The following is a 12,229-nucleotide window of genomic DNA, read 5'->3' as shown; positions in this document are numbered from 1 at the left end:
AAGGGGGTGCAAATTGTTTTGTATTTGTTGCGATTTAAGAGAAAGAGGACGGGGGGCCTTTGCAATGATTCGTGTGAGAAAGGCTCAGTAGTTGCGGACTACAGATAAGAGGGTCTGGGCTCGGAGTCCCTACCATAGAGTGAGGGGCGTCGCCAGCTCTTTCTAACGCCAGACTTAGAAGTCACGAGATATGGTCATATCGGGAAGAAGGACTAAACATGCGAAAAACCAAGACAGATATTTTGCATGGTTTTAAGGTCATTTTGAAAATGATTGGGGTGGGGCTATAGCCCCTTCAGCCCCCCGCTTCAACGCTTAATGTCTAACACTACAACTATTCATCTGTAAGCTATTCATGATAATAATTTTCCTTATTCAGGCCCTGTTCACACGATACCAGATTCATTTCGTATCAAACCCCTTTTCATATCGGATAGGCCTTCTGTTCACACGATGACGCTTGAATCCGATACGCTTCGCATCGTTTTTGCGGAGTCAAACCATTCCGCTGTGAATGTGGAATGGAATCATATCGAATCGTTTTTGAGGTCGTGTAAACGCATGAATCCGAAACGGTTTCGCTCTGGAACCTCTGCTTCGAAAAGGCAGCCTCGTTTTAGGGGTTTTTAAAAACATTTTGGCACTCTTTTCAAGACACAAAATGACAGTGGATCGCAGTTAAACAATAAATATGCTCCTTGCGATGATGATGAGCTTCACAAGATTAATGCAAAGGAAAATTGATGTCGGAATATTTCTTCTTCAAAACAAAACAGCGTATCAGTTCCGTCACGTCAGAGAATGCATTCAATCAGAAAAAGAGCAAATCAACGAACAACATTCCACGTTGCTATGCAACTTCTTCAAGACAATGGATTTTTCGGAGCAGTGTTAAAGCGTAGCGTCACCGTGTGAACAGGAGTGAATCCGATACGAAATGAATCCGGTATCGTGTGAATAGAGCTTAATATTCGTATCGGATTGGGTCAGTGAATCCGATATGAAATGAATCCGGTATCGTGGGAACGGAATGGAACACCGGACGATTATCGACACAATCTATAGACACAACAGTCGAAAGCTAAATATGGACTGTAAGTTAGACTGCAAAATAATGTTTATTTAAAGTTTACTGGATAGTAAATAACATTATTCAAGGTAATCCTTCGGTGCTACAGAGAAGATTTACAAAAACAACAACAAAACCCAATGCACACTAATGCGGATTGGACTAAGGCCACAAACTGTTGACGGTTGCTCTATCGTTAACACTGTAAAGTGCTTACCAAGCCTTCAATCATTTCGAAAGAAAATGTTGTGCTTTGTTTGCGGGTAATATTTGCATAGTTAATGCTTAGATGCAGGGCCCGCGCCACGGGGGGTTGCTTGGGGGGGGGGGGGGGGGCCAGGGTCCCCTATTTTTTGCTAAATGTGTTAAAACTTTTATGTTGTTGAAAGTGTAAATCACAAAGAAACCTTTAAAACAACAGTAATAAAAGAAAAGTTGATTGGCCCTTTTGAGTCTTGCCTGAGTAAAGGTTTTGCTCTTTTAATTGCAGTTCCTGCAGTACGTATGAGTTTTTCTAAAATGCACTTTTTTATAAGAACAATTTTATAAGAACACGAGACTCAAAATTGGTCAAAAGTTAAGAACAAATTAAGAACAAGCTGCGGCTGAGTTTCTTCAAAATACAATTTTGAACAAAGTTTTTTCCCAAAATCGAGGATTTTTAGCGATGTGTGGGGACTTTTTTGTGAATATTCAAACTTGTCGGTAAATGAAGGTTGTCTCACTCACTTTGTTTGCAAATGAGACCTGACTACCTCCCTAGAGCGAAAAAGCTAGCAATCGCACTGCTTACACCCTCTCAGATTAAGAACAAATTAAGACCAATCCAGCGTTAGATTTTCGAAAAAATTACGAACAGTCAGCCTGAACTTAAATTAACTGGTTCTTATACAAGTGTAATTACAATTTTTTACTTGAGTTTTTCGGGTTTTGAGCAGCTTTTAAAATTGTTATTTCTTATGCATTATTAGTTTTGAATGGTAGTCAAGATGATTCTCCATCTGCACTAACCATTACTTAGATTAAGAAATGAAAACGATGGTAGGAAATTTATGGCTGTATTTTATAGTTTTTTGGCCACTGGAAGGTGGGGGTGGCTCTTTGGAGTGGCTTCTTGAGAATAGTCCGTAGGGGAATGTCATCTCAGAGAATAGCCTCAGTAGAAGTAGATGAAAACATGTGATAGAATTTATAATCATGCCAAACAAAACTTTTTCGCTCAATGTCAGCAGCTGGTCATTAATAAAATATGAGAGGGTTTTCGCTAGGCAAAGAGTTCCTTTAGATTCATGACCTAGTGTATAAAAGCGGAGGAGGATTGTCCAAACCGCTGTCCGACCGGTACAAGAATGACGCTCTTTTCGATCCGGACACAGGAAGTTAAAACAAAACTTACACTGATATATAATACGTAGAGAGTTTCTTGATAAGATTCTCACCCTTCACTTGAAATTGATGACCTAGAAGACAACGGCGGTGGGGGGTTGTCGCAATCACTGTCCGACCGGTACAAAAACGATTCTCTTCTCGATCCGGATACGGGAAGTTGCAATCGGTCGTGCTCATTAAGTGGACTCGTTTGCTGCTTTGCATGTTGCTCGGCATCACCATGGAGCCTTGAACTAAGATGAAAAGAATTGTGTTTACATTAACGGCATAAACGGGTTTTAATTTTGTCACGAAATTAGGATACAAAAGAAAGTTGGGATAATCTCTTCAACATCTGTAGGGATTAAAACGTAAAGGTGTTTTTAGCGAACATTGAACCGGCGCATTTGCTGAAGAAGCAAGATAACTTTTGACTACCTTACAATGCCGAGCAGAAAACCTACTGCTTCATAACCATAGTAAGATAGTGGCTTTAACAAAAAACATAAAAAAATGACTTTGAAAAAACAAACATTTGAGTAACATCATAATTCTAAATAATTACCAACATAACAGCAATGTTACTGTGCAAAAAGTAGGTTGAAATTGCCGGAGGGGCCATCGAGAAACCTCAGCCAGTACACGGAACAAATCTTTTTTGAATAATTTGAATTTGAATAAATGCAAAAATGCAAATCAACTCTAAACGTCACAAACAAAACAATGTTATAAGAAACATCGGCTCAAACTGGACATTAAGAAAAACTAATAAAAAATCAGTACTTGAAGCAAAAACATTAAGAAACAATTAAATCTGAAAAATAACTGAATAATCATTATTTGGAGATTGTCCGAAAACGTTGTTGACATGTTGGCACAAAAAATAGTATTTCTTAAACGTCACAAACGTTTTTCACAACCAACTTCGCAAGGCCCTTATCTTTGAAATAACTGAAATAAGATACTAAGTATAAAAGTTCGAAGTACTCTCTATTACTTGCGAATTGAATCTGTTTTTTTCTCACACGAGAGAAAACTTTAAAAAAAAAAATTTTTCCAACCAATTTTTAATCTCAGGCTGGTCATGTTCTCACGTTGTTGTTATTACTTAGCAAATCAAGCCTCGGTGTTCTTATAAAAAGGAGTGTATGTAAAATTAGTGCCACAATATACGAATGACAAAGCAATGGTTAATTCTGATTACACGTATTTTTTATAAGAAACTAAGGTCCCGTGTTGGTAGGCAGTTTCTAAGATTTTCTGGTCATTTTGCTATCAAAAGCTTCTTACATATTTCTTAAATTTCTTAGGTAATGAATTCTTTAAACGTGCTTTCAAGGTAAAGTAAATAGTTCACTTATATTCAGAGATAAAGTGATAAGGAATTTTGTTTTCATACAATGCCTGCCAAAACTACTAGGAACACCCAGCAATTTACGCTCCATTTGATATCTTTCATTCCTTTCATGAAAAAAATTACTACTTCCGCCCCTTCCCCCTAAAACAATGTTGATAATTTAGAGAAATATCATAAAAGAAGCGCAAAAGAAATTACTTCCTAAAACCCTAACCCGTTTGATAGTAAACCAACATTGTTCCGTGGGGGAGAGGAGGGGGGGTGGTGGATTTTGACCTTGGAAATTGATGTCAGTGTTCTAAGACTTTGGCAGACATTGTAGAATAACTAACTCTGTTGAGATCTGTAAACATTTAAGCTCGTTGAACTTCATCAATGTCAAATTGCAGTCAAAACAAATTTTTAGATGAAACTTTCTGAGTGTGCAATTTACTGAATGCAATTCTTATTACCTGTTTCTAATAAAAAAATTAGTGTAATGGTTGTCAGATTCAGGAAATCATTAGACTTCAAAGGTCTCGCGCGAACATTTTTGGTGCCAAAGAAAAAAATAACAAGTAAATGTGCAAGGAATAAAATGTTAAGTTCGCTCCTTTTTGATAATAATTTTGAAAATATGAGTTAACAATCTGTGCGACAGACTGTTTATCGTATTAGGAAGGAGGGGGCGTAAAGTTTAGCCTAGAACAGTTCAAAAATCCGTCTCACTGCAGTAGTAGTACCTACATGGCAATACAGGTTTATAATTACAACAAATTATCAAGTTGATAAGAAACACAAATTTCAAACGTTCACGACAGTTAATCTCTTGATATGGTTGCGTCACATGCTCAAGTTGAGAATCTCTCGTCTGAAATTGCTGCTTCTACTGTCAGCAGAGGATTACTAAAAACATCTGCGGATTGCTAAAAATATACCCTCCTTTTGCCCCCTGCCCCCACTTTTGAACTTGCCAGATTTATGATGGGCCTACAGCAAAGTCCACTCCTTCGAAGCCCAAACACGATACAGCGCCTAATTGAAGGTATCCTCATGCAGCAACTAGAGATTATCTTTTATCTCCAGTATTCAGGATTGAGTTAATACATACCGCTTGCCGAGGAGGTCATTGGAAAGCCCAACTAGCTTCAACTCTCGACTATGCTCCATTTTATTTCAAACTAACTGCGAATTGAAGGCCAGTGGTTTAATGCTTCAAGGTTTTCAAAACAACCCAACGTAGACGGCAATTCCTCTAAGGTTAATCCTCATTCTTACAAGTGGTATGTTTATAGTGAATCATATTGACTGGTGTCTGAAATGCATTTTAACCTGACTTTTGAGATTTCTCCCAAGGTAAAACTTCATCCAGGAAACAGCTAGGCCACTTATTCCTGCGACACGGATGGTACTTACATCTGAGCTGATGTCAATCAAACAACATAGATAGGTTTCTCTATGCAAAACAAACTCAAAAGCGGCGTATCGGTACACAACCCAGACAGCCCGCGGTCAGCTTGCTGGCAAACCACAAACATACACATCAAATAATGAAAGCAATTGACTGTCGCACATTTCCTTTAATAAACAATTAGCCACTACTATACTTGATAATTAACTCCATGAAGATCTGCGATTTTAAACAAAGAAGTCTGCAAAAACACTGTAGGTCTGGATAATGCGGAAAAATTTTTTCTCTCACAAAAGTGGAAAAAGCCTTTGGGACGAGGGCATGCACATGGAAAGCCATGCACAAGCCCTAACCTGTATGACTAGAGAAAAATAATAATAATAATTAGGGTTAGCCGATTCCACATTTGGAAGCAATTGGCAATCATTGAATGTTACAGTGCTATTTTCACAGTTGATCTTTCACCAAGAGTTACTTTTTGGATCTGTTTTCTTGACGCAGTCAGACAGGAATTGACCTTGGCTTATTTATGCTTGATCACATGGTCCTTTCTATTATATAGAGGGTACTTTTCGGCCTCTTTTTTTGAACTTGTTTGTGTGGAAGGTCAGCATCTTACAGGGGAGGGCGCTCTCTCTCCAGGTGACATGTGCTATCCATTGTTTCTGTTGTTTTTCATAATAGGTGGCTACATTAACTTGACTGTATTTGTTATCTCGTATATGATTTTATATGACCATGTAGTATTCGTTATAATTACAATGTTCCTGATTCCTTCAGTTGGTGCGTAAGTTGGGATTATCTTTAGTTTGTAACCTTTAAGACATATATCGACAGCCATTAATCTTGGTGAGATGTGCATAATATCAGATACCGTCATTTCTTTTGTTTTTCGTAATGCAATAGCAACAACGTGTTGTCGAATACAATTTTTTCCGTTCCAATGTATGTCATATCATTTGTAAGATTGTGATCCTCCTCAAAGTCGTCTGAATTCTTGTATGCATACGATGTCGAGGTTTGCTTTTTCACATCGGTCAATGATGTCGTGAAGACGAAAGTCGTCAGAACACGATTGAATATTTATTTGCCCTGCTCTCCATTTGAAATATTTCGGATCTTCACTGTGTTTATTTCCTTTTCTAGCTCTTGATGTTTACATGGGCTCCGACAAAGGTTGAAAAGTAGGGGGGGGGGCAAGGGAAAATTTAACACCCATAACAAAAGATTTTGAAAAAAACTATTGTTTTGCAAAAAAGTGGGGGGGCAGGCCCCCCCCGGCCCCCCTTCGTCGGAGGCCTTGTTTTAGTCATTTCATTTCTTTGATCTAATGGTAGACTAGGCCTTTTCGAACCAATTTCACATTTTTCGACTCTAGCCTGGTTGAACACTAAAGGACGCGCCCCTTAGTAACCCGCGCGACGGGCGATGCGATATGTCGGTTTTGCAATGTTCATAGCTTGCCTTGGTTGTGTTTTATAGTTTCCACCAACTAGTATTTTTAAGAGACACTATCTCAAGTACTTTGATCAAGGTACCAGCTTTAGCCTTTGGTCAGCCAAGACCTAAATGCAAGGCAGCAAATAATAACTGTGACCCAAGTGAGGGGGCATACAGGTACTATACCTTGCCCACGGGTGACCTCGAGGCAGCTGTGGTCAAAGGTAGCCTCACATTCCCAAGGCCAAGACTCCACAACTGGATGTAGTGTCATACCAAAGACAACACAGGTGCAAAACACGCAAAAAACTTGCAAAAAACATATGGCAAAGACCATTGCTGGTCAAACTAGGACTTCAAACACCGCGACACGAACAACAAAAATAGATTCAAAAATGAATAGAATAATACAACAACCCCAAACACTTTTTAATTGTCATATAGCGGTGTTTTTCTTCATTTTAATGACAAGATGTCTAAAAAATCACAGCTATGACGTATGACACCACACTGAAGGTTGGAACGTGTAGGCAGATAATCATCAGGTCGACAAATTTTGATTACATTTCAAGAAGAGACAAAAAGATTACACATTCTAATCCATTCAGATTTTTGCTATGTTGGATTTTAGCAAACATTGCACAATGAAGGAAGCTGGACGAATCAATGAATGTATTTCATGCTATGAATAGTTAAACATAACGTCAATGGCCACGAAATTACTATCAAACAGTATTGTAGTTTAAAAGCGAATGTTGCAAAAAACAAAATCAGAGTAGCAGGTGTTCTACTATTGCAAGCAAAAATAGTACATGTGATTTCATGCAATCAGTGCCATAGGAAAGAAAGTGCCATAGGGGGCACTACTGGAAACAATAGAAACAAGCCCCTTGAAAAATGTGGTCATACACATAGGAGCAATGGGGGCACAGGGGGCACAGGGGGCAGGATCCATTTATGAAATATTTCCTATATCTATGACAACTCTAGCAGCAGTAGTTTTAGGGACAGTAGGGACCGGGGCCAAGAACATCTGCAGTGCCCTTGTTCTTTACAATAAGCATGGGGCCTTGGACCATGCCCCCTGGACCACCCTAAAAACCACCACTGAATGCTAGATAGAACTCTGATTTAAATGTTAGCATAAAATAACACAACTAGTCAAGAAGAAGCTGTTGGCACAGAAGCTCTTGACACAGAGCCTGTGCCACCTGGGAGGCCAAGGCCTCCCCCTTTTTTTGCTATACAAGGGTTTAAAATCACCTCAATTTATTTATAATTATAAACCTTAGATTACAACACGTACATTAAACTAAAGTCTACAATAAAAAACAGTGTCGTTTAAGATGTTTCCCACAATTGGGACTTGATGAGGTAAGACAGAAGTTTCTTTACATTATTGGCCCCTCCAGTTTAAGTCCAGTGGTGTTGACCAGTGTCCCAATTTGACAACTGAGTTAAATTTTTCTTAACACTTTTTCATTGATGAAAAGATATCCCTATTTTAAGAAACGCATTGCAAAATTATCATATTAAATTTAATTTGCCAATATTGAAGTTTCCATAATAGAAACCTTTTCTCGATATATACATTTAATAATACCAAAAACCAGAAAAATATATAAAGAAATACTATAAATAAGAACAAAAAAAAAATAACGGAAAAATTATAACGAAAGAGTCTCAGTAATTACTTCATCCAAACCCAAAAATGAAAAACTGTTATTCCACATGTACTTTCTTGAGCCATGTCCTCAGACCATTAAAGAAGAGGTTTTGTGCAACTCAACTCACAAAATTATCCAAGAAACCATGACAAACTATCACAAAATCATGTTCTCAGTTGATTCATATTTCCATTTTGAGTTCATTGTTCTCATTTCAAAGACTTGTCAAATTTGAGTCATACAACACTTTAACCACACAAAAGCACGTTCATCAGAAACCCTGCACAAAACTGAGGTGCAAGTTGGCAAAGAATGAACCAACGGTGAGGAATTAAAAACTGAAGCATAAGTTCTGTTTTCATAAGTGATGACATCATGAAATCTTTTTTTGAATTTTTTGAATAATAAAAAATCCCTGTTTGTATAGAATAAACCAAATGTGGTAAAACTAGCTGGAGAGGGCCAAACAACACAGGGTTTTTCACATCAAAACATTGTCATTTGCTTTTTATAAACCGAGCTAAATAAAAGTAATCCCTTAGCAAGCTCAAAATCTTTCATTGGCCATATCTCCCCCAACTTTAAACACAGTTAACTGATTTTGACAAGGTTATCTAGTCCAAAGTAAAAATATTCTAAAAAAGACCCTTGTGATGTCACACTTTAAGAACTCTATACTCTGCGTATCTCCATAGATGGTTGATGATGATGATTGATAATAACATCCTCCCTTAAATCTATTTCCTTGTTTTTCTTTTAGTTGTTACCAGGATTTGTTGTCTTAAAAGTTTTTTCTTTTTCAATCTAGTTCAAATTCACTGTAAATTCATAAGCAGTGGGGCTCTCAGTTCAATAGCTCTCTTATGAGTTTTTTCTAAATGTCCCAAGCATAGCCATTAACTATATTCATATTCTATATTAAAATTTCTTGTCATGATTCAATATCAATCAAGTCTATTTTCATAGTATTTTATGTTGTTATTTTTTATAATGTTAGTTGACATCACAAATCGAACATTGTTATTAATGGTTTCTTGAATGAGATAAAATTGATTGTTTTGATTGATTGATCAATTTGAGCAGAGATCAAAAGATTTTTTAAGAAAAAGTATCCATGCTTTCTTCTCTAAGTTTGGTCTGTCATTGATTGAACAATAAAATTACACTCTTTGCCATTTTCCCAAGCCGCTTTTGAGGGTTTTGTTCTTATTGATTCAAACATTTAACAAGACAAATCATGTCTGAGCTTGTTGACTGCCTGCCATGGTTTTCATAGGCCTGCCAAATACAAAACAGCTGACAATAAAGCTGACCCCATAAAAAAGCTTTGCAGAAGCAGCAGGAGAGGGGGCTTGAAATGTATGACATACCCTTTCAATTATTTGCACTGAAGGGTCTTTTTGTTCATAAATCAGCTGTTGTTTTCAGCAAGTACTTTCCTTTTGAAATGTCCTAAGGTACCAAAATCATAATTTGGATGGATGCTAATTACATGGAGGGGGGTTTATTTCAATAAATGTAATCATCTTTGAGGGTAAAAGGGCAGTAAATTAATTTGTGCTAAACACAGCTTTTCTAAACTTCTTTAAACAGAATACAACCTTAAGCATAAAGAAACAAAATACTAAACATTCAGACAATCAACTGGAACTAACTTGCAGTATATATTGAAATATGCTTTATTTTGGATTCTGTTAGGAAATTTCAAATTATTCTGTTAATGTTTTTAAAGAAACATAAAGGTGCATCATAGAGGGAGCGCTTAATTGGAATGTGTGTTAATAAGCAAGGGTGTTAATTAGCAGGGGCATTTAAATATCATGGGTTCATGTTAGTGGAAATGTGATAATTCGAATTTTAATATATGCAGGATTTCACAAACTTTCCCAAAAAAATCTTAGAATATTTCATAAGTATATTGGTTGGATACTAAGAGCAGAAGAAGAAAAAAGTGAAAACATTAATATGAGCTTTCGAAAAAAGGATTCTACTTTGCAATGGTTTATTTTTCAAATTGCTTTTAAAGGATTACTTTGTATTCCTTTGTGAAAATTTTTATCAGCTAAAATTATCAGATTATAGTAAATGTGGAATACTATTGGGAAAGTTGTTATCTCCAACAAATTTGGTGAATCTATAAAAAGAAGTTTTGCTTGTTTGGTGGGCTTGCTTGGTTTATGTTAGCAAAGCATTTTCTGAGGTACCTTGGTTCAAGTTAGCAAAGCACTTTCATCAGGTCAACCCTTTTCTATAGAAAGAGAAGGACAAAAGCATATTATTTCTAACAAGGGCAGGACACTGGGGCTGCAGGGGCAATTGCCCTCTAGTTAGTATGTTGAAAAGACCTTGGAAATTAGATATCACAGAAATTATCACAGAAACTACTATCTTTGCAGAATTTTTTGCTTCTTCTCACTTTAGAAATAACTTCTTTCCTACCCCTATCAAAGTCATATCAAAATAAAACACAATGTCTTTGCTGCAAATTAGTCTGCTTTGCAGTGTAATCAAAAGCATATAATGATACATTATTTTATTACTGAAAACAATTCTTGGTTGATTCCTAGACAGAAAGCTTGTTGTTACCTTATATTTGGTGTGTTTTCTAATGAATGCCGCTTTTCAAGATGTGAGGTTCAATAGAGGGTGGGGTTCATCAGAGGGCGGGGCTTTTCCCAAAGGGTTGGCTGAAGGTGCGGCGTTCATTAGAGGGCAGCGTTTATCAGAGGGCAGCATTCATTAGAGGAAATACGATATGTTGAATCTTTAAATGAGCTTATTCTGAACTTATCAAATATTACATATATGGATAAAAGGGAGATTTTGGCTTCAATAAGTTTATCAATAAAATGAGCTAGGTAATTTAAGACACAAATGCTTTTATTTCAATTTGGTTTTTTTGCAGTTTAGCATATTTTGCATATCAAATACTTGAACTTTTATTAGAATAAAAAATGAGAAATCTAAAATAAAATGACAATAAAATGAAATTGAAGAAAATAAATTTATTCTTATTTTTTGTGGCTTTTCATAGCTTTTTCCATAGTTGAAAATCAATTAAACCAATTTATATAAAAAGGTTGCCTGGTAAAAAAGATTCCAAGTTCTGATAAGTTAGATATAGGTGTCTTGCTTAAAAATCTCTGCACAGCAAATATGTGCTTGGAATAGTTTAAATGGTTTAAGTGCTTTAATGGTTTTGAAAATACCAAAAGATACTTAGTTGCTCAGCTTTCTCTTCTGGTTCACTTACAAGTGATTGAATACAAATTTTAACAAATAGTTTTCAACAAATTGTAACAAGTAAGTTACTTTTGAATAATTAGACAGCAGGTTGGAATGTATTGGGGAATAGACAATTATAATGAGCAATAACTGAATGGTACCAGGTGAAATCTTATGATATAATAGAATGATGGGCTTTCAGATGACAAAATTCAGCTTAAGCTAAAAATCCTACAAGGATATGGTAAGGGACCATTGTTATTTCACAAATGATAAAATCAACCAAACCGTTATTGGCTTGCGTTTAAACTACTGCAAACTGCAACCGAGAAGATTAAGCTTATGATGTTACTGCAGATGACAGATGAAGAATTTTTAGATAGAAAATAATAACGTAAAGAAAATGCAATTTAGAGAAAATTGGCAAAAATATAAGGACACGATACGTGTGACAACATCAGTAGGATTGACCATAACTTGACCTTAGCTTTAGCCGTTGCAGCAGCATTAAAACATTTATTGGCCTTATGCAACATTATTCCTAAGCAAGGCTGAAGCTCTACTTTTCTGTTCTGAAATACGGATCAAACAAAGCTGTACGGTTGTGATTGACTATAAGGTCATGTGCACGAGAAGCGAGTTGACTGATGTTGGCCTAGCCACAAGAGTGTAGGCCCTCCAAGAAACAACTGCCATCATAAGTCACGTTAAAA

The 12,229-nt window shown here is 36.5% G+C and overlaps 1 protein-coding gene across 8 annotated transcripts in view; it reads right to left on the bottom strand.

Annotated features, from left to right (window-relative positions):
- LOC135694795 (3',5'-cyclic-AMP phosphodiesterase 4C) overlaps positions 1-12,229 on the bottom strand; it is a 93,072-nt gene that overhangs the window by 20,163 nt on the left and 60,680 nt on the right. For 7 of the 8 annotated variants that reach the window (XM_065213665.2, XM_065213667.2, XM_065213669.2 and 4 more), the window contains one exon: positions 2,509-2,691. In XM_065213665.2, coding sequence (XP_065069737.1) covers positions 2,509-2,691 — 183 coding nt within the window. Of the gene's footprint in view, positions 1-2,508; positions 2,692-4,884; positions 12,226-12,229 lie in introns of those variants that run through there. The other variant, XM_065213673.2, reaches the window with a different exon arrangement.

Source organism: Rhopilema esculentum, chromosome 8, assembly GCF_057945365.1.
Source record: "Rhopilema esculentum isolate cy_ngs chromosome 8, ASM5794536v1, whole genome shotgun sequence".
Taxonomy (NCBI): Eukaryota; Metazoa; Cnidaria; class Scyphozoa; order Rhizostomeae; family Rhizostomatidae; genus Rhopilema; species Rhopilema esculentum.
This window is presented reverse-complemented; position numbering and strand designations above follow the sequence as displayed.